The following is a 22806-nucleotide window of genomic DNA, read 5'->3' as shown; positions in this document are numbered from 1 at the left end:
AAATAGTCTTCAGATGCCATGTCCTGTCCGTAATTTATAGAAAAATATCTATCATTAATTAAATCTCAAACAGATTAATTTAAAGAAGTTATTGCTCCAACACCTGCAAAATTAGCCCATGATTTACTCACCCTCACCCTCAAGGCATCATAGGTGTATATGATATTCTTCTTTCAGACTAATACATTCGGAGTTATATTAAAAATGTCCTGGCTCTTCCCAGCTTTAATGGAAGTGAATGGGCAATTTTGTTTTGAAGTCCATAAAAGTGCATCCATCCATGATGAAAGTGCTCAACACTGCTCTGGGGTGATTAATAAAGGCCCTCTGAAGTGAAGGGATGTGTTTGTGTAAGAAAAATATCCATATTTAATACTTTATCGACTAAAATAACTAGCTTGTGTCTGAAAGAAGAATGTCTTATACACCTATGGCTTGAGGGTAAGTAAATGATGGGGTTATTTTAATTTTTGGATGAAGACCAATTTGCGACAATATACGGTTTCGGGAAACAGTTGTGACTAGCTACTTGATTTCTTCAACTATGCATCGTATATATGGTATAGCAGCAAGTTCGTTGTTCGTTGTCAACCAACCTGATTGGTTAACAATTAGCCTACACATTAATATAGGCTACAGTAGGATATATATATATATATATATATATATATCCTACTGTAGCTATATATATATATATATATATATATATATATATATATATATATATATATATATATATATATATATCCTACTGTATATATCCTACTGTAGTCTATATATTAATGTGTAATTGTCAACCAATCAGGTAGGCAACGTGTGAGTCGAGGCTTACCTCAAACTTCGATCAATAGTTATAGGAAAAGGGCCGGGGGTTCTACTATTTATTCTACATGTACAACTTTCTTCTTTCTATAGCTGCTTTCAAGTTTATTAAAGAAAGTAGGTCAGAGTCATAGCTTAATCAACACTGTACGCTACTACGCTGACAGAGAACATCAAAGCATTGAATAACAGGTAAAAGCTGAACTCTGGACTTATCCTTATGTTTTGTATGTACCTTGGCCTCCTGCCATACCTATATGTAGTAAAGGGAATTGTTTACTATTCTCCGTAATCAAGTAGGTGCGACATTGAGTCAGATACAGAGGCCAGATTAGGGGCGGCTGAGAGGATATGATACATGTTTGTGTATTTATATTAGGCTACTGATATAATTCCATTCATTATTACATTAATAAAGCCTATATTGGTAGGCGAGTTCAAGTTGATGGGACACTTTTTCCAAGTCATCTCAATGTCAAAAAGTGTCCCAATCACCCTGAATTCACCATATATTATAAATGTTCTTTATAAATAATATTGTTATTATTATTATGTTAGGCTACTAAAGAAACGTTCTCAAAGCAACTTATTGTCTGAGACACAGTGGCTTAGTCCTAAGCATAAGGTTATTCCACCCTCAATATAGGCTATATGTGAGGATTGCACAAAATCAGATTAAAATCACACAGATTATGGAAATTGATAAAACGAAACTTTAACGACATCGAAAAACAATTTCTGTCATAGACAAACATTTCTTTGTTAGACTGGTTAGTATTTCGAATTATAATACTGCCCTCTAGAGGTCTGAACATTGTATTGGACATGGGCGTGGCTTCTGACATCACACTTGGATATGGGCGGGGTTGGATGTCCAGACGGTCCAGACCTACTTCCGCAACGAAGCCACCGGAAGAACAAAGACGCACGTGTTTAGCCAGAATCCAAAATATACGTTCTAAATCTGTGACAAAATAGATGGTTTAATTTCTACTAAGAAATAAATTATTAGTAAAAAAAAAAAAAACACGATGGGAGAAGATATTTGAACCCTGAACTCTATGACGTTGGAGGGTCATAGGTCACGTGCCCATGCTGTTCAACAGAGGAACATGTTTAACGTGAGCATTACTCGAGTTATTGAGAAATTAATCTGATCTCAAAAAAGAAGATACTAATACAGGTGTAAACGATCATGTCGGACCTCAAGATTAATAAGAAGTTCGCAGAAAAATATGAGAAATATCGTCAGAAGGAAGAACTGCAGAGACGTAAGTTAAGCTATCTAAAACTCCTACACTTGAAACACAAGCAAGGGCTGTTTACTAGACCTTCAGATATTAATAATCTGCATTTTATTATATGTATATTTTATGTGTTGAATATGGTGAACACTCCTTATATCAATCCTAAACCTTAAATGTGCAATCATTTATTTTTTTGTCTCCGTATTGTTGTCGAGCAGGTTAATTTATGTTTATAACGATTAGTATTAACATTTGTTTATCATCATAAATATAATCTAAGTAACGTTAGACAATTCTTTGACTTTTAAAATACGAAAATCCACCATGGTAACCATAAAGTTACTACAGTCAAACTGTGGTAAGTTTATTACCCACGAATGTTAATCATCTAGATAGAAAGAATATATTTTGAAAGCTTGTTTTATGTATTAAATATTTATTTATATATCATAATTTTACAGTAACCATGAACAATGTAGGAAGTATTTTCACAGACACTGAGCGACACAACTTAAACTTCCGCTACATATCTCCTTTTGTGTCATACAAGCAATCATACATTTCAATTTTGGAGTTAACTGTGCATTTGAATCTGTTGATTCAAATAAAGTTTAAATCTGTGTGTTTATTTTGAATGTTCCAGTGAAGGACCGTTACGGAGACCAGGATGAGGAGAATTCATCTGGCTCTTCCGACTCGGACTCTGATGAGAGCGAAGTGGTAAAATATTCAGCACTTTCTTGTTTGAAACCCCTTTGCCAACATCATACCCAGGTTTCCATGTCTAATATACTGATAAATGATTATATAGGAGCTGGACCCAAAGTTGGACAGGGATTTTTACAGAACGCTCTCGCTTCTGAAGAAGAAAGATCCAAAGATCTATCAGAAAGATGTGAAGTTCTACACCGAGGACAGTATGTAAAGTATCTTCACTTTATGATGTTCTACTCTTGTTAAAGGAGATTGTACTGATTTCAGCACACTGTGATCTTCTCTGTGTCTTAATAAACAGCATCTGGATTAGGCAGCGATGAGCAACCGTCCACTTCGAAAAAGTCAGAGAAACCCATGTTCTTGAAGGATTATGAGAGGAAGATCATCCTGGAGAGAGGAGGGTAAGAAATCATGTGTTTATAAATGATGAAAGCTGTGGCCGTATTTATATATCTTTCAATAATTAAATTAAAGTGCAAATGGTGGAAGCATTATGACAATCAATTATAGTATTTAGATAACTGATAGTGTTTTTCATGTTCTGATTGGGTGTATAAAATAAATATGATTGAAAATAATTAAATTTTTTAGAAAATATGATGATGATGAGGATGACAGTGCTGATGAAGAAGTCTCCAAACAGATGCAGGAGGTAATTATACTTTAGATATACTATGTTAAAAGCCAATGCAGAATGAAAATTGACCCTGTTTACTTTTTTAATATGAAAATGTTTCTGGTCTTATTGAGCACAATTAATCTATGCACATTATGTCATGTAAAAAAACAAAAACTTAAGTCTATAATTTTTTTTATTTTAATTTGCAGAAGCAAAATGGGTTGCGAATGTAGTTTCATGTTGACATTCAAATTTGTGTTTGGATGTCAAAGGGTCTGTGACTGTGTAGATTTTAAGTGTGTTAGGATCTTGTAGAATGACAAATAAAATTAAAGCTGCAGTCCGTAACTTTTGGCGCGTCTTGCGGAAGAACATTGTAGCCGGAGCTACATCTCTCTGTTTATGTCTATGACGAGTCACGCAGGCACTGGGCTACTCCGCAGTAGTACGACCCGTACCAGTCTAAATAGTCTGAATATAAACACTTATTATAGGTGTACCGTAGTGATTCAGGATAAGACAAAAACACAGTTTGGAAAATGGATGATGTCATGTCTATGTCAATGAATGAATCATGATGTACTCGCTTATTATATACATTTTGTACATTTTTAACACAAATTTACGGACTGCAGCTTTAATTAAAATGGAAATTTGCACTTGGTTTTTAAAGGAATAGTTCACTTAAAAACTTAATTCTGTCATCATTTACTCACCCTCAAGTTGCTTCAAACCTGTATGAATTTCTTTCTTCTGCTGAACACAAAGGAAGAAATTATGAAGAATGTTGGTAACCAGACAGTTGATGGACCCTATTGGCTTGGATACTATGGAAGTCATTGGGGTCCATCAACTGTCTGATTACTGACATTTTTCAGAATATTTTCTTTTGTGTTCAGCAGAAGAAATAAATTCATACAGGTTTGGAACGACATGAGTAACGAAGGTGAGTAAACAATTTTTTAGTCAACTATTCCTTTAAGATCTTTTTTTCAACTCATTCAAGTGGCTTCTTCAGTATCTAAACCTGCTTCATGTCTAACATATAATACATAAGTGAATGTGTTTGCGTTTGTATTACAGAGAGCTGCATCTCCCACCTATATCCAAGAACAGAAGGATCTGCAGGAAAGGTAGATTGGAGATTGTCTTTGCACCATTATCTGTTTGGTTCAAGTTGCTTAATGTATGCAATATGCAATTACTTAGCTGTCTATGTGTCATTTATCAGTTTTCAGAAAGAGGGGTTGTTCAGTCAAAGTGAAAATTCTGTCACCATCAGTGTTTTAGGGTAACGCATTTAGTGTTGTCAAAAGTACCGACTTCGGTACCAAGTCGGTACTGAAATTTAAATTTCCGCTGTTGAGCGGAGTCATAAACACCTCTGATTGGCCATTGTGTTAATCCGCTCATCAGATATGTCTGTGATTGGCTACAGTGATCTACACACGGGAGCGTCTGAAAAGTGTTTTGAAAGCGGGAAAAGCGTTGAAAGGCACAAGCAGGCGTCTATCAGCAGACCGTCTATAAATGCAATGTATATTTACAACATGTTTGTGAAGCGCTGATCATTACAGCCAATCACAGACATATCCGATGAGCGCGTGGGTACAGTGGCCAATCAGAGGCGTTTACGATTCCACTCAACAGCGCTCATAGCGTCACATTTTTTAAATGTCAGTACCGACTTGGTACCGAAGTCTGTACTTTTGACAACACTAAACGCATTACAAACAACGTGGGTTACATAATCAGATTACTTTTTTCAAGTAACTAGTAAAGTAACACATTACTTTTAAATTTACAACAAAATATGAGTTACTTTTTTAAATAAGTAATGCAAGTTACTTAGCTTTCCCATTTATCGACTGACAGCTCTCCTGTCAGAGAAGTCATGCAGAGGGGTTGTGTGCGCTGTGTGAACATGATGGTTATTGAAGATCTAGATTCTTGACTAAATGAGTGTTTACTCGTCTCACTTGTACAAAAACAGATTCAGTAATCCTCAAAATGAATAAAAACGGTGAAATGCAAACTCAGAATATTACGCAAACCTGAATGAATTAAGTATTTTTAAATCACACACAATTTATATATATATATATATATATATAAAATATATATATATATAAAAATAAATATGTATATATTTATTGCTCTGCCCTCTACTGTACAGATGTGCATTTCTTTCAGCCTGAGGCTCATTTCACTTCAGGTGTGAAAAGCCCTTTACGTTTGCCAAAAAAAAAAAAAAGCAAGCCCAGCCCTGGTGAGAAAAAGTTACAAACAAGTAACATACAGCATTACTTTTCATAATTAGTTACTTTTTTGGAAGTAACGCAACATTGTAACATTACTTTTAATAGTAACTTTCCCCAACACTGGTTAGCATTTACTTACCCTCAAGTTGTTCCAAACCTGTATGAAATATTTCCTATATGAAAATGGAGAAAAGAAAGACATATTGATTGAAACTACATGAGAGAGAGAGTAAATAATGACAGATTCATTTCATTCATTCCATTACAATATGTTTTACTTGAGTCTTTACTTTCATTTGGCAGTTTGCGCAAGTTTGTGCAAGACAGTGATGAAGAGGACAGTGATGGTGACGGACAGCTGCTGACGCGGAGAACCAAAACACAAGATGAGAAGGTGCTGAAACTGAAATTCACTTCCTGATTTTCTGGATGTTAAAGTCGCATGTTGGATTGTAGAGGCAAAAAACAAGTAACTAACAAAACAGCATCAGGCATAAGAGACATCAGGATCAAATTGTTCTTAAAAGATATTTATTTCTTGCAAGAAATGTTCCCAGTCCACCCGCAGACCAGCTGCAGACGGAGTGAGACCCAGAGCAGAGATGGGCCCGCATTTTTATAGTGTTATCTCTTTCAAAAGCTATCTCTTACAGCCCCCACTAAACAAAAGACACAGAGGAACCCCTGTGGCTCCCCTAACCCCCTAATCTTCTCACCTCTGAGTCACACACACACACCCTGCAGCTGTATTAACATCATAAAATAAACTCAAAATACAGACAAATGAATGTATGGCATTCATTTGTTAAATCATAAAATAAAAACAAAGAAAAGATTAATTTTTTTCCCACAACAATTCCTCCTCTTTATCATTCTCTGATAAACTATATATAAAAAATTCACTCTTGTTTTCTAATCAAACCCATTATACTATTAAATCTTCAGAATAGAATCAATTCAAGTCTTTACATAAGACTAGAATTAATTCGAGTTTCTTACATCACAGTTATACCCTTCATGTCTGATTTTCATATACCTGATCACTCTACTTGAACCTTGAAAGAAATAAGAAAAATAAAATAAAGATAAAAACTTTGGAGCAAGCAAGTAAACATTTTATCTGAAGCCGGGCTAAATGGATAAGCACTGTTACCGTATTTCCCGATAAATCGGACCCTCAGTCACTCCAGTATAAACAAGAAATAGTATAGATTGTCATAGTAGGAAAACCATATCAATTTAACACCCCTGGTTGATTTGAATAAAAATGTTTACCAATAAAATTCAAAGATTAAAAGTAGAATAAAAATCCCTCATTTCAAACCCTGCATCCTTCTAACCAATGTAGTTGTTCAATATTAACTCTAATACTTCCATTATGGACTGTCTTTCATAGCTTATTACACATTAATTAATAGATTTTCTACATTTGCACCAAACAAATCAATACCTAGTTTGATTCAATCAAATACAATCATCAAAGTCATCACGAAACATATTCTTCTGCTAAACTTAAACCATCAGTTGGTCCACATCTTTCTCCAGATGTGTTGATCATCTCGTTGCCCCATGGATGTTCCATCTTCACCATTTTGACACTTTGCGCATCGTTGAAATGGCCTTTCCAGCGTGGGCAAGAGAGGAATGTTTCTAGCACATATCCTTGATCTCTCGCTTTATTCTTCGCGTTGGCGTGTGGGGTTGCTGATATTGGTTGGTTGATTTTCAAATCCTTACAAGGTTTTCCCTTAGATCATGATCGCACCCCCACTGGAATGAGTCGTTTACTGTCTGCTGTCACCTGTGAATGCAGACCTTAAGTGATTTTGTTAGTGACCGCTTGTCTTGTCGTCCCTTTGGTGTGACCTGTGAAATTTTCAACCTGAAACATATCACCGGATAATTTCTTGCTCATTGAATAGCACTCAGGGTCCTTGTTCCCCTAAAAAAAACATTCAACCCATGTTGCTCATGTTAACAAAACAATACAGAATCAGTTCTGTTTGGTTCAATCCGTTCTGACATCCTGCAAAATGAAAATGTTAAGTTATGCGCTGCGCAAGGTGTGGCATCTTTCTGCCACAATAATGACCCAGGCCAGTATTACTAATCAAATTCATTCATAGCTATTGTTTTCACTGGGTACAGTCTGCCCTGTCATTTCACTCCTGTGCTGGTTTTAGACAAATTCTTCTAACGTTTTCCTGAATGCAAATGGTCCTTCTGCCCCCCCCCCCCTGAAGAGTTGAAAAGCTCTTATCTGACCATTTGTTCGTGTGTGTGTGTGTGTGTGTGTGTGTGTGTGTGTGTGTGTGTGTGTGTGTGTGTGTGTGTGTGTGTGTGTGTGTGTGTGTGTGTGTGTGTGTGTGTGTGTGTGTGTGTGTGTGTGTGTGTGTGTGTGTAAAAGTCTGCATCTTCTGTAAAGAAAAACAAATGTTGAGGTTATTGTCACATAGTTTTCTTTTGTCTGCTGTGCTGCCACATCTGCCCTGGCGTTTCCTGTCAAAACAATTCTTGTTATTAGCACACTTAAAATACAAACAATGCACACAGTTAAACCCAATGTCCTCCCAACATTTATCTTCCCACCTGTGCGATGGCTTTCAGCAAATGTGAACCCCTTGGTAAACCAGATCTGGCTGGTTAAGACAAATAAAGTTCTTCTACCCCTCCTGGACTTTCCTGAATCCAAATTGTCCTTCTGACCCCCTGAAGAGTTGAAAGGCTCTTATCTGACCACCAGTGGGTTCCTCCTGGACTTTTACTGTCCTCACATACCGATGAGGTCAAAGCTAGATAACCTCTCAGCCTGCTGTGAAGACAGTGGGTTTAGCCCCCCCTGTGAGGCCGAAATGTCTTTGTTTGTGGCCTGAATACAAATTATCCATACTAAAAAGTTCAAAGACTCATCTGACCACTTGTTTTACTGTGCGTTCTCTTGTTCCCGCCACGAGCATATTCATCCTCCTCTTTATGCACGACACTCATCTCGTGCATAAATTTAACGTAGCTAATAAAATTCTCTTACTTTTATCAGATGTCCATAGTGACTTCCATTTCAAGGTACACATTTACATTCTTATCAGTTCTTGCTTTCCCTCGGAAATTGAACCCATGACCTTGGCGTTACAGGTGTCAAACTCTAATGTTTGAGCTACAGGAAAAACTGCAATATTTGTTAATATTTATTTGGTAACATTTGTTTGGATAAAGTTTGCTAACCCAAACATTGTCCTTAAGCCAAATTTCCTTTAGACATCTTTCTCTGCCTCTGAAACAAAAATATTACTTAAAGCCACAATTTCATCTTCTTATCAAATTGTTTTAAAGGGCAACGACCCCGAGTCTCACAGCGTTTGCCTTCTCATCAGATTGACTCACAATCCCCAGCTTACTTTCAAATTTGTCATTTGCCTTAACCCATTTAAAATACTAAAACACTCTTTCCAGAGGTTAAATGACAAATGTATACACACTATTCAGACAGGATAGTTGTCCTTAACTAACGCATACTGTTCAAAACATGAATTAACACTCACACTCATCCCTGACTATGAACCGCTCATATTTCTTATTTATATATTTTCTCTAAAAATATTTAAATTTTAAATGACAGTTTAACCTTACATTTTCCTGTATCTTTTATCTAATGTTTTTATTTATGGCCTCTTTACCAGTTTCAAGGCATGTCTGTTCATTATTCATTTGATTTTAGAAAAGTATCAAGCAGTCTCTCAGCAGTCCACTCAAACAGTCTCTTTCTCTCTCACTATAAGCAAATCATCTTTTCAACAGCCTCCTAGGACTGTAACTAAAATAATCATAGTCATAGTCAACCCTTAATAGTTCACAAATGTCAAAATACAAATATTTGACTCAAATTAGAACCATTACAATAATCTAAAATACATTATGCTATGATCTTTTCTAAGGTTATCTTTAGTTTAAATACTCAATTCACCTAACCTTCGTTTTTTTCAGAAATTTCTCTTGACTCATCACAAGCTGTTCTCATCTTTAGCCACCACCATGTCTAACGACCTTCAGAAGTTCAAAAATTTTCTTTGCCCATAAGGCAACCAACATCATGTTCCTTATATAAATTAATACGTCTTGTTACGGTCTCCACAACAAATAATGACAATCACCTCACGGTCTCAGTTGGCTCTTGAAAGCCTATTTCCATTAGCTCTTAAGCAATAATTTTCTTTTCTTCAGGGTGTTGTCTCCCTGGCATAGATGCAGACACGTCACAATGGAGGACAAGCCATACAATCAACGCGGTTTCTTGTGAGTGGTTTAAGGGCTCACATTTTCTGGGGCAGACTGAACTTCTTACAGCTCATCTCGCCTCTCAATGATCTGCTGAAGCTGATCGCCACTCAGTCAGTCAGCGCCACTCTCATATCCATCTCACATAAAAACACCTCCATCAGGAAATGCCCAGTGTTTTTGCGTGATCCTTCTGTCTTAGGTTGTCCTTTTGGCTTAAAAGATCTTACCCGTCTTTGAAGTAATCACTCGTACACACTGGTAACCGCTTTTCCCCATTACAGAATCTGTGACCGTTTTCTTCAACATAATCTGTTGTTTTCTGGAGCTTAGGAAAAGGCGCATTCAAGAGTCATCAGAGCCATTCGGACTGCCTACTAGTGTTAAACATAGGGAGACGGATTAATAACAGCAGTATTTAATCACTTAAATTCATTATTATACTCAGTGAATTTAGATCACAATCGTACATTCAGTGTACTGTTACTTCTGTAGCCGGAGCCATCAGCCCTGTTTTATGGTGGGGGCTAAAATGAGACAGTCACTGGTCCTAAAATAAACAAGTTCAAAACAGTATTATTTTAAAGACTTCTTTAAAGTCTTTCAGTTTTACTTTTAAAACGTTTTAAGTACAAATTGCCCTTTTGATTGGCAATGATTTCCTTTAACATCTCTGTGTCTATGATTTTCAACTGAAACACTGTGCTTTACACAGGCTCAGACAACAGCTTTCAGCTGACACTGAATGAGAGAGAGACTCTTGAGGCATTCAGGACTGATACACTGCATTCTCAAAAACTTTTAACTTCAGACTTTATCTACCATCTTAAGGCATCTTTTCCATAAATTACATGTATTGTAATTTAGACATTACAAATTTCCACTCAGAATGAGTCTCTGTTGCACTGAAACTGTGGCAGTTTCAGTCACAGCACATGCCAGATTCAGATAAGCAAACCTGTTTTGGCCAATTCACAATCTTATCTTTTGAACCCAAAACATCGGCTGTTGGCTCTTTTCATAGTCAACAACAAGCTTTTGTTTAATCAAATGCCTTTTTTATACATTTTACATTTTGCAACTGTTAATCCTGTAACACTGCTTCTGCTTATTTTTTCTTAAAGAAATAATAATTATTCTAGTTCTTAATAACGTTTCAAATTTCATTTCAATTTTAGTTGTCAGATTTTCAATTACCATAATTTAATCCCCGACTTCAATGTTTTCTCTAGGAGTTGATCAATCTGCTTCTATGGTTCATACTATCTTTTTAGACTGCTCTCTCTGCTTGTCATACATTTTATGATTATCACTATAAATCATTCGTTAGATTTGTCTCTCTATATCATCTAAAACCTTATCAAAGCGTTTCATTCAAAACACAATCATCCTTTTAGTGACCGGTACTTTTAAAATATTTTGCAACTCATTTAGCTCATCTGTAATTTTACGTCAACCGGTACTTTTTATAGTTCTTTTCCTTTCAAAAGGAATTCCTTACACTTAGTATCTTTCAATCTTCTTGACAACTTTCAAAATTTTATCTATCAAATTTCTTTTCTCCCTCATTTACTTTTACAGTCATACAGTGGGCATTTTACAGTCACTGAATGACCTTCGCTGACCGCAATAAAACACTCTTTGTTATTCTACCTACAGTCTTATCCCTGTGGTCTTTCTAACATCTCCACCCTACTTTACACCCCTGAAGCAGAGTGTTCTTATTCATGAAATGCAAACAGAGCCCCTGATAAGTTCTCTGCATTTTCCCCCACTGTCCGCTGCAAATTCAATTACAATAGCCGAATCACAATCTTCATCATATTAACACTGATCTACTTTCTAACCCATATTAACACAGACTTTTCTTTAAATTTGTGTTAGTTTGGCACTTTCTTTGTTTGGAGCCAGTCAAAGTTGATCTTTCCAATCAGAATCAAACTTTTACAAAAACATAATCTGCAAATCTCTTTAAACTGAGAGCTTCAGAGCAGAGCTGCTTACAGCATTTGCTCTCTTTTGTATCAGGACTATTCAGTTACTCTTCATACAGTATAAAGAAATTTAGCATGTCATTAATTTCATTAACACTGGTTTGATAGCTTATTCAAATGGTTAGTATGCAGATTCAACTTAATATTATCATTATTCAGTTCCACTTATCTCTACTGTTTCACAGAAATCACAAGATTCCTCAAATCTTGTTCTCAGTCTCTAAATTACACAGACAGCTATCCTAACCGCTTGCACCTTCAACTCTTGTTATAAAAATATGGCAATCTTTTCTTCAATACTCTTGTTTTCATAACATTAATACAATAAAGCACATTCACATCATTATTATTGGCAGAACATTAATTTTCATAAGCGACATGGAAAATCTAAATATTCTAAGCAGGTTTCACAAAGTTTCTGATTAACTTTAGTCACACGTTGTTTAGGGAAATTATCTCCAACCCATAATTTCCTTTATAAAACAGACAATGTCCTTGTCTTTCAATGACTTAATTTCAACAAAATATCTGACTTTGTACATTATTGATTTCCCAAATCTTCAGACATAGCTGTCTTTACATCTATCTAATTGTGTTATCATCAACAACACTGATTACAAATCACGTACATATTAACATCCAGAAGCTGGGTTGAACAAGCAAGCGCTGTTGCTATACTCCCAGCATAGCTGGACCCTTTAGGTTCAAAAGACAATGGTTGTCAAAATAAACATCATTTCAATAATTATTTTATCTCTAAAATATAGAATTTTTCCCGTTCTGCTTAATGAAACATTCCTTATCTTTATATCATGTTAATCCCTGTTAATCATACTCAATGCCTTATTTTTATCTAAAACTCACTTTTCATATCCTTTCAACTTAATTTGACTTAATCAGGCGTTCATAAATATGAATTTTATCTTCCCCTACATGCCAGTTCCTTCCGTATCTGTTCAATCCAACAATTCACTGTTTGTATTTTCCATCAGAAAAAACATTCTCTCTTCCCTACATGCCAGTTCCTTCTCCTATCGACTCTGTTCTCTTTTATCTGCTTCTTTTCCATCCAACAATTCACTGTTTGTTCACATTTTTACACTCATGAACAAACTAACGTTACAACAACTCTTTGACTAGTAACGGATAAATTGGCACTTCAGAAAAACCCTGTACTTTTGCACAATCTCATACGCTCATCATTTACAACACTGCTCAAATCATCAGTCATAGCTTTGCTCAAAGTTTCATCAGACACACAAAAAGATTTGCAAGCAGTTTCTTCATTGCAGATAGCAGAAAGAAAATCAGTGTATGTGTTTGTGTGTGCGTCGTGTGTGCGTTTGTTAGTACAAATATTTTCACTTCCCCTTTGCTTAACAATCATCCGTTTCCCAATTTCTTGCATGCATTTCTGGCTGTAATTTTTCCATTTTACAGAAAACCGGTGTGTAAAAATGGTCTACTTTACTGTTAGATGACTCCATTTTGGCTGAATCTCCCTTCTGGATTTCACAACTTCGACACGTGTCTTACAATATCTGTCAAACGTCTTCGACAGATCCGATCTTTTTTCGTCACCCAAAATCGGTCGGGTTTCTGTAATTACGTTCCACTCAAAATCTTCCCATAGGCCTAAGCACTTTCTAGCGCTCTATTAATTCTGATTTGATGTGGCTCTTCCGTCCACTTGTAAAAAAAATTTTTCTCAGGTTACAGAGATTTTGAGTAAAACTAACTAATCAGCAATTGTGATTATCTGAATCACCTGTGGCACTCCCGTCCACCAACGAGCTAAGTGTGGAAAAAACCGATCCGAAGCTACTTCAATTTCTTCCCCAAACAATTGTGATTATCTGAATCACCTCTTCGCTCGTACCAAAGCAAAACTCAGCCAAAATGGTTCACGTTCACTCACAGTCATATCAGATTACACCACACAAAATAAAATAATTTTAACTGTCTCTTACCCGAGATGCTTTTACTGCCTCCGAGTTCTTTCTGAATCCAGTGGGTTCCTCCCGGCCCTGATAGCAGTTTTGGCTCTTCTCTCTCAATTCGGCGAGGTAAGACTAAAGCCTTTTGTGCTTTAGGGTGATCAGTCCGTCAATCCGCTTTCTCAGGGCCAGAAGAAACCTCATGGATCCCACGTTTCTGACACCAACTTGTAGAGGCAAAAAACAAGTAACTAACAAAACAGCATCAGGCATAAGAGACATCAGGATCAAATTGTTCTTAAAAGATATTTATTTCTTGCAAGAAATGTTCCCAGTCCACCCGCAGACCAGCTGCAGACGGAGTGAGACCCAGAGCAGAGATGGGCCCGCATTTTTATAGTGTTATCTCTTTCAAAAGCTATCTCTTACAGCCCCCACTAAACAAAAGACACAGAGGAACCCCTGTGGCTCCCCTAACCCCCTAATCTTCTCACCTCTGAGTCACACACACACACCCTGCAGCTGTATTAACATCATAAAATAAACTCAAAATACAGACAAATGAATGTATGGCATTCATTTGTTAAATCATAAAATAAAAACAAAGAAAAGATTAATTTTTTTCCCACAACAGGATAATTGTGTAAAATAAAACGGTATCCAATCATAAACTTTTCTCTGTGTTTGTCTTTTCCTGCTTTCTTAAGGACAAAGAGGAAGCCGACTATGTGGAATGGCTGAAGGGTCAGGCAGAGCTGGAGGGGCCGGAGGACGTTAAGGACATGGTCAGTGTCTTGTTCTGGATTGAAGATGTTTTTAGGATGTAATGGTTGATAACTATAGGCTTTACTCACTCTTGCTCTGTTTTTGATTGGATGTTGCCCGGGCTAATTTCTATATAAATCCAGAAATACCTGCGAGATTACTGGAACGACCCCCAGCTGGATGAGAAAGAGTCTTTCCTGCGAGACTACATGCTCAACAAGAGATACCTGGAGGAGGATGAAGAAGAAGAAGAGAGGTGGGTTTTGTTTGTAGTATTACAGAATTGAGTCAGTAAGTAATGCAAATACATGAACAAATAGCCTATCAGATGAGTAATTCTATGTAAATGTACAGTCCACTACTGTTCAAACGTTTGGGGTCGGTGCGCTTTTAATTTTTTTTATATACGGTATATATATAAATGTTTTACAAAATAAGTCTCTCCCCAAGGCTGCATTTATTTGATCATAAATACAGTAAAAACAGTTCTATTGTGAAATATTAACAATTTAAAATACCTAATTGGTGTTTTGAAATGTAATTTATTTCTGTGATTTTCAGTATCATTACTCCAGTCTTCAGTGTCACATGATCCTTGAGAAATCATTCTAATATTATGATTTTCTCAACATTTCTTCTTCTTCTTCTTCTTCTTCTTCTTCAATGTTGAATCATCAACAGTTGCTTCATATTCTTTAATAAATTGAAAGTTCAAAAGAACAGCATTAAAATATATATATATATATATATATATATATATATATATATATATATATATATATATATATATATTAGTGGTGGGCCGTTATCGGCGTTAACGTGCTGCGTTAACGCGAGACTCTTATCGCGCGATAAAAAAAATATCGCCGTTAATCTATTCTCCAAGTTGGGTTGGGAGATGGCTCTATACTACACAAGCTATGATGACGCAATCTACCCGCGGCCGCGAGGTAAACCCGGCTGCAACGCATATTCGTCGTCATCTTAAGTAAACACGGCTGAAAGTGAAAGCTGGTGAAAAAGATTGGTGCAACATCCATTATTTGGACTTGGTTCGGGTTTAAGCCGTCAGACGAGCAGCAGCAAACTATATACAGAGTGTGTGGGGAAACAGTTCGGTAAGTTAACACACGACTAATCCGTTCGACCACCTCAAATTCAAAACGAAACATGATATCACTGAATACCAGCGCGCGCGTATTATTCCCATTCCAATATATCTTAGTGGTGTAGCACATAATCTCGATTTTAAGAATCGTTGTTGTGTTTCTTTTTAACTGAAAAGACATCAGTTAGACAATATTCTAATTTTAAATTTGGGGTTTCATAAGCTCCAAGCCATAATAAACATTAGACCTACTTAAGTCTCTGCAGCTAGTGTACTTAAATTTTATTTATCTGCAAAATTATGTTGTATACTTACAGTTTTGCACAATATATGTTCTCAAAACTACATACACCCTTTAAAAAAAAATACATTTAGCAGTTGTTTAGCATGGGTCTGTGTAATCTGTTCTGAAATGGTTTTATTATAATATACTGTAAATCGTTATCGCAAGAGGCTGCAATGTATATCACAATATAGATTTTAGGCCATATCGCCCATCCCTAATTGATAGCCTATAGTAGTTGATAATAACATTGGCCTACCTAATGTTGCCTATGGACGGTAACAGTACAGTAGTAACCTTTTACAGTCTATGAGTAGAACAGCTTTCTCAAGCAGTTTATGATGCATTTTGGAAACAGGAGATGAGCCCCTGGTCTAATGCGCCACCTGGCTTGAGAAACCCGTTCTCAAAGACTTACTTTTATAGTCATTATTTGGGTAGCACACATATTCTGAATGCCTTCGGCAGAATTCAAATGAGCCATTTTAATCTAGATTAATCTAGATTAATTTCTAAATTAATCTAGATAAAAAAATTAATCTATGCCCACCTCTAATATATATATATACAGTATATATTCTATTGTAACATTATACATGTTTTTACTGTCAATTTAATGTATCATTTCTGAATAAAAGTATGAATTTCTTTCTTCTTTTTTTTAAATCGTGCTGTTCCCAAAGGTTTGAACGGTAGTGTAAGTATCTCTATCTGTGAATGTTTTTAGGATCCCCACCTACAATGAGCTGATGCAGGATGATATGGAGGACTCGGAGGATGAAGGAGAATCATTCCTGCATAAACAGGAAGACTTTGAGAGGCAATACAACTTCCGCTTTGAGGAGCCTGATGCTGGAAAGGTAACAGGATGTCTTTATGTTCTGTTAAATGCCAATGTGAGTGTCTTCGTGAAGAGCAAAGCTCTTTTTCTTATGGTCATTACCCATCAACCCTCTATTCCTCCACAGGTCAAAACATATCCACGCAACATTGCCACATCTGTCCGAAGCAAAGATGACAGAAGAAAGAGGAAGAGGGAGGAGGTTAAAGAGAGGAAGAAAAAGGTAAACTAGCATTTTGAAAATGTTACTAAGTAAATGCACTACCATTGAAACTTTGGGGTTTATTTTAAGTTTATTTTAATCCTAAAAAAAAGTCTCACGCTTAAAAAGCCTGCATTTATTTGATCAAAAACACATTAAAAACAGTAACATTGTGAAATATTAATATAATTTAAAATAACTATTTGATTATCTTTTAAAATGTCATTCCTGTGATGTCAAAGCTGAATTTTCTGCGTCATTGCTCCAATCTTTTCATTTAAGTAGATTCAGAATCAGATTTAATTCCATACAATTCCCATTCCTAACATCCTGTAGGAGAAGGAACAGAAGCAGCAACAGCTGAAGGAACTGAAGAACCTGAAGCGAGCAGAGATCATGGACAAACTGAAGCATCTGCAGGAACTGACAGGAAATGAGAAGCTGGCCTTCAATGACGTCGACCTGCAGGGAGACTTCGACCCCCAGAAACATGACCAACTTATGCAGGTGGGGCAGAAATGACCCATTAAATGGACTGTAGGTCTGGAACATAACTGCATGTCAAGAGTCATCCAAAATCACAGCTTATTATGAAAATAATTTGCATTTACTTGCAAGCTGCATGTACTTTCATGGACTTGATTTCTCACAGTCTTCATTCTCATCTGCAGAAGTTCTTTGGGGATGAATACTATGGAGAGGGAGAGGAAGAGAAGCCACAGTTTGATGCCGATGATGATTTAGAAGGTAACATTGTGTTTCTTGGATGGATGTGTTCACATACATATTTCCTTTTTTGAAAGAAATTAATACTATTCAGCAAGGACACATTCAATTGGTCAAAAGTGACAGTAAAGACATTTATAACTTTTCATAAAGGTTTAAGAACTTTCTATTTCTTTAAGAATACTGAAAAAATGTATCACGGTTTCCACAGAAATATGAAGCAGCAAAACTGTTTTCAACATTGATAACAATAAGATATGTTTCTTGAGCATCAAATCATCATGTTATAATGATTTCTGAAGGATCATGTGACACTGAAGACTGGAGTAATGATGCTGAAAATTCAGTGTTACCATCTAAGGAATAAGTTACATTTTACATAATCTTAAAATAGAAAACAGTAATTTTAAATCAATATTTCATATATTACTGTGATTACTGTATTTTGATCAAATAAATGCAGCATTGGTATTTTCAAAAAGTAAAAAATAAATCTTACTGACCCCAAACTTTTGAAACTGTTTTTGATGACGTGTTTTTTTTTTTTTTTTGTGATGTGCATTTTGTTAGAAAATTGGAACTGGGATACATGGGTGGGAAAAGAGGAGAATGAGGAAGAGTATTTGGAAGAGGAAGAGAATACTATGGAGGAAGATAATCAGCCCAACTGTGAAGATCCTGACTTTATAGTAAGATTGTTTCTCATTGAGGCACAAATGCAACAGCAAACTATTGTATGGCGTCCGCTTCCAATCACACTTGAATTTTTTTTTTTTTAATAGATGGATGCTGACTATGACCCAAGTCAACAGCCCGTTTCTAAAAAGAAGAGAAAGAAAGTGAGAGAGGAGAAGAAAAAGAAGACCAAAGAGGACGCCCCTCTCATGGGAAAGAAGAGGAAGAAGTCCCTCTTTTCTGAGATCATCAACAAAAACAAGCCCGTCTTTGATCCAAGTGAGTGTTAGGTGTTTAAAACTGATGTAATGTCTAGTTTTCAAACATGACATTCTTTCATTGGTCGAACAAAAAAAAAAATCCCGCCCAAAATGTACACACTTGTATTCATGCGAGTGGTGGTGCATGAGGGGTGGTGGTGGCGCAATGGATAAGACACATGCCTTTGGTGTGAGAGACCCGGGTTCGAATCCACTGTGAGACACCAATGTGTCCCTGAGCAAGACACTTAACCCCTAGTTGCTCCAGAGGCGTGCGACCTCTGACATATATAGCAATTGTAAGTCGCTTCGGATAAAAGCGTCAGCTAAATGAATAAATGTAAATGTAAATGTCATGCATAATCCAAGGTGTAATCCTAAAATCTTATTTGTCCTGGTCACGTTTCCAGAGGAGAAGACCTTCGAGCAGTATTTGGACGAGTACTATAAACTGGACTACGAGGACATCATTGATGACCTGCCATGCAGATTTCGCTACAGAGAAGTTGTACCGAATGACTTCGGCCTGTCCACTGAGGAGGTGAGGAGCTACGAGCATCAGTAATGCCTGGATGATGATTGACTCTTTGAGTTCTGTGCTGATGAGCTGCGATTGTGTCTGACCTGGTATTGCGGTTCCTTCGGGAATAACTCTGACCAGGGTCTGAGGACTTTAATCTTCTCTCTGAGCAGATCTGCATTAAAGACCACCAAGTGTAGATTAGCGTTTGTCTCACATTTAGACCGTAGAAGATTTGAGCTTCAAGTAAATCTTTCATTGCTGGTGCTGGAGCTTTATATGGATTTTGATGAAGGATGCACAATTTATCTGGACCAATTGACATTGCCAAAACTATTGATTTAATAATAATTCATAATTACTGTGTTGTATTACTTATTACTACTACCATTCAAATGTTTGGGGTCAGTAAGATTTTTTTTTTTTTAAGAAGAAATATATTATATATATAATTTTTTTTTTTGACGAAGAAATTTAGACTTTTATTCAGCAAAGTAAAGTGACAGTAAAGATGTTGAAAGTTTTACAAAAGATTTCTATTTCAATTATAAATGCTTTTCTTCTGAACTTCCTATTAAACAAACACTCCTAAGAATGTATCACGTTTTCCACCACAATATTAAGCTCAACTGTTTTTTTAATAATCATCAAGTCATCAGATTGATTTCTGAAGGATCATGTGGCACTGAAGACTGGAGTAACGATGCTGAAAATTAGTAGTAATGGATAAAGTATTAATGGATTTTTTTTTTTTTTTTTTATCTCTCATTTATCGGTAAAAAACATGAAAATAATTATTATGAGGCACAGAATTGTGTCTGATTTAATATAGATAACTTATCATAAATTATTCTCTTTACTAGTATCTTATTGAGGGGGGAAAAATCAGAAATCATCTGGCTAATATTTCCATGTTATTCTCACCTGAACCTCTTTCCATAGGTCCTGAAAGCAGATGAAAAGGAGTTGAACCGCTGGTGCTCGCTGAAGAAGACCTGCATGTACAGGTAGCGTACAGTAGTTTCTGTCATTGATATAAATAGCCAAGAACTGTTGTGAAGTTTTGAATATATATATAGTGATGATAATTATGTGGGGGAAATACCCTCAGCTAAATAAATAGGTCATTAACATTTTGAGTGCACTTTCCAATTATTTTCTAGTGATTATTCTTCTGCCCTGGAATAAATTTGAATGCTTTTTGCTTTATTTTTCCTTGTTTAGGTCAGAGAGGGATGAACATTGTGACGTGAAGAACTTCCAGATCAAAGCACGGAATATCAAGAAGAAACAGCAAGTGTTTGTGTCTCTGTATAGAGAGTGAGTGTCCCTTTAAACATCATAGTAAAAAAAAAACAGAACCTTCAGGCTAAACAATAAGGACTGCTCGTATACGTCGCTCGGGACAGGTGACGCACCTGTGGCTTGCCCGATTGGGCCAGTGCTGCATCACGAAAGTTTATCTGTGGCGTGTGTGAACGAACTGTGATTGACAGTCAGATCTCACACAGCCCTGCGCTGATTGGACCAGAAGAACCGAGAGCGGTGGATTTTTGCAAAACAAATAACAGGCTCCAGGTGGAGGTAGAAGCGCAGGGGTTTTTCTAAAACCGGCTGATTTATGTTGTTCTGTCGGATCATAGTGTCGGTTTCAGTGAATATGATCAAAAAAATCTTGCCGACTGCAGCTTTAATTTATACAGTGAAGACTGTATGCAGCACTATTTTACATTTGATTATTCATTTTCTCTACCTGAAAATTACTGTTAGACCTGAAAAACATGAAAAGCAGTGTTTATTTTATTTGCATTTTTGTTCTATTTGCGCTATTGCTCGTAATTTGATTATTTGTTCTTATTTTATTACTGACAGTTTACTTGTCTTAAAGGGATACTCCACTTTAAAATGAAAATTCTGTCATCATACACTCACCCTCATGTTGTTTCAAACCTGTATGAATTTCTTTCTTCTGCTGAACAGAAGATTTTTAGAAGAATGTCAGTAACCAGACAGTTTCTGGTCCCATTGACTTACATAGTAGGAAAAAATATATACTATGGAAGTCAATGGTACCAGAAACTGTCTGGTTACTAATATTCTTCTAAAAATCTTCTGTTCAGCAGAAGAAAGAAATTCATACAGGTTTGAAACAACATGAGGGTGAGTATATGATGACAGAATTTTCATTTTAAAGTGGAGTATCCCTTTAAGACAATATTTAAAATGTATATAAGTTAGGCTAGTAGTTTTTGGTGTCACAATCTTATTTATTAAGGTTATGGGTCAAAAACAACGAAGACAATAACTATTTTATTACAACTTTTTTGTGTTGCGGCCAGTGAAATTTTGTCTGGGAAAGTAAAAATTTGAACCACTGGCCCGACTGGGCCATTAGAAAAAATCCTTAGTCTAGAGCCCTGAACCTCATACAAATGATACTGGGCATTGCACCAGTTTACATTTGAAAATGCTTTTCTGAGAACCATGTTCTCCTCCCATCAAATAAGCACTTGTGTTTTAATGTATTTGTGTTTTATTACCCAGGAACGCTGGTGAGGAGGAGCTGATGGAGTCTAAGGGGAAGGTGGGTAAGAAGACGAGGGATCGTCTAAAGCAGTCCGAGGTCACGATGGAGAAGAGAGATCTGACAGACGAGACATCGGAAAGCCTTCCAGAGCAAGCAGACATCAAGGACCTCAAAGAAGCCACTGCAGACATCAAGGACCTCAAAGAAGCCACTGCAAAGGATGAAGGGGAGGATGATGAGGAGTTCCTGGTTCCTAAGAAAAAGATGAAGCCGGAAGAGACTACAGTAACCCCGAAAGAGGAAGTGGCCAGTAAAAGGACTGAGAAACCTAACTGGCCTAAAAAGAAAACAAGGCGGCCAGGTGGACGCCTGATTTCCAGATCCATGACGGTGAAGATGGCTGGCCGAGAGTTCAGCAGACAGAGACTCCAAGCCTACGGGCTGAATCCAAAGAGACTCTACTTTAGAGAGCTGTACAGACAGAAACGGAAAGAACGAGAAAAAAAGGAAAAGCAGGAGAAAAAGAGCAAACCATGAGGCTGACAATAAATGCCATTTTGAAAAAAATGTGTTAATGAGTGGGACCATAAACTGTCTTTCTAATTTTAACACAGCTTTAATCTGGAAAGTTTTCAGTTCATCATTGTTACCTGGATGTTTTATCTATATTATAAAAAATGTATAAAAGGGAGTTGTGGAAATAAAGACAGTTCTTTTCACATTTGTTTTCTTCATGTTTTGCTTTGACCACTTTACTCTTGCAAATGGAAAACTATTGCACTTTAGTTTGATCCTTTGTTTATAAGTTCTGAGTTATTTCAGACCCCCTTTTAAAATAAACAAAATTTCAAATATAAATTTAATTGAAATTGAATATATTTATTCAATATCGTTTTTTTGTCAAATAATAGAATAATAGAAATAAAGCAAGTTTGGTTAGGGAAAAACGAAACCATGACGTTGTTGCTGGTTATCCCTAAATCGCTTTGAGAAGAGGCTTTGGTGGTTTTGACTTGACAAGCTATATTTA

General features: G+C 36.3%; 1 protein-coding gene across 1 annotated transcript; it reads left to right on the top strand.

The window, feature by feature from the left end:
* The first annotated feature begins 1715 nt into the window (after positions 1-1715).
* On the top strand, positions 1716-22495 carry kri1 (KRI1 homolog). The gene is made up of 19 exons (XM_082166541.1): positions 1716-2093; positions 2713-2789; positions 2881-2986; positions 3085-3187; positions 3378-3438; positions 4489-4538; positions 5970-6060; positions 14577-14654; positions 14778-14890; positions 16753-16885; positions 16994-17089; positions 17405-17575; positions 17740-17815; positions 18365-18483; positions 18577-18748; positions 19140-19270; positions 20192-20256; positions 20474-20569; positions 21794-22495. The coding sequence occupies exons 1-19, from the start codon at positions 2018-2020 to the stop codon at positions 22311-22313; spliced, it is 2334 nt and encodes a 777-aa protein (XP_082022667.1). The 5' UTR covers positions 1716-2017; the 3' UTR covers positions 22314-22495.
* Positions 22496-22806: the final 311 nt, after the last annotated feature.

The sequence above is a fragment of the Leuciscus leuciscus genome (genome assembly GCF_965113295.1).
Source record: "Leuciscus leuciscus genome assembly, chromosome: 1".
Classification (NCBI taxonomy): Eukaryota; Metazoa; Chordata; class Actinopteri; order Cypriniformes; family Leuciscidae; genus Leuciscus; species Leuciscus leuciscus.
The sequence above is the reverse complement of the archived record's forward strand: the minus strand, read 5'-3'. Positions and strand labels throughout refer to the sequence as shown.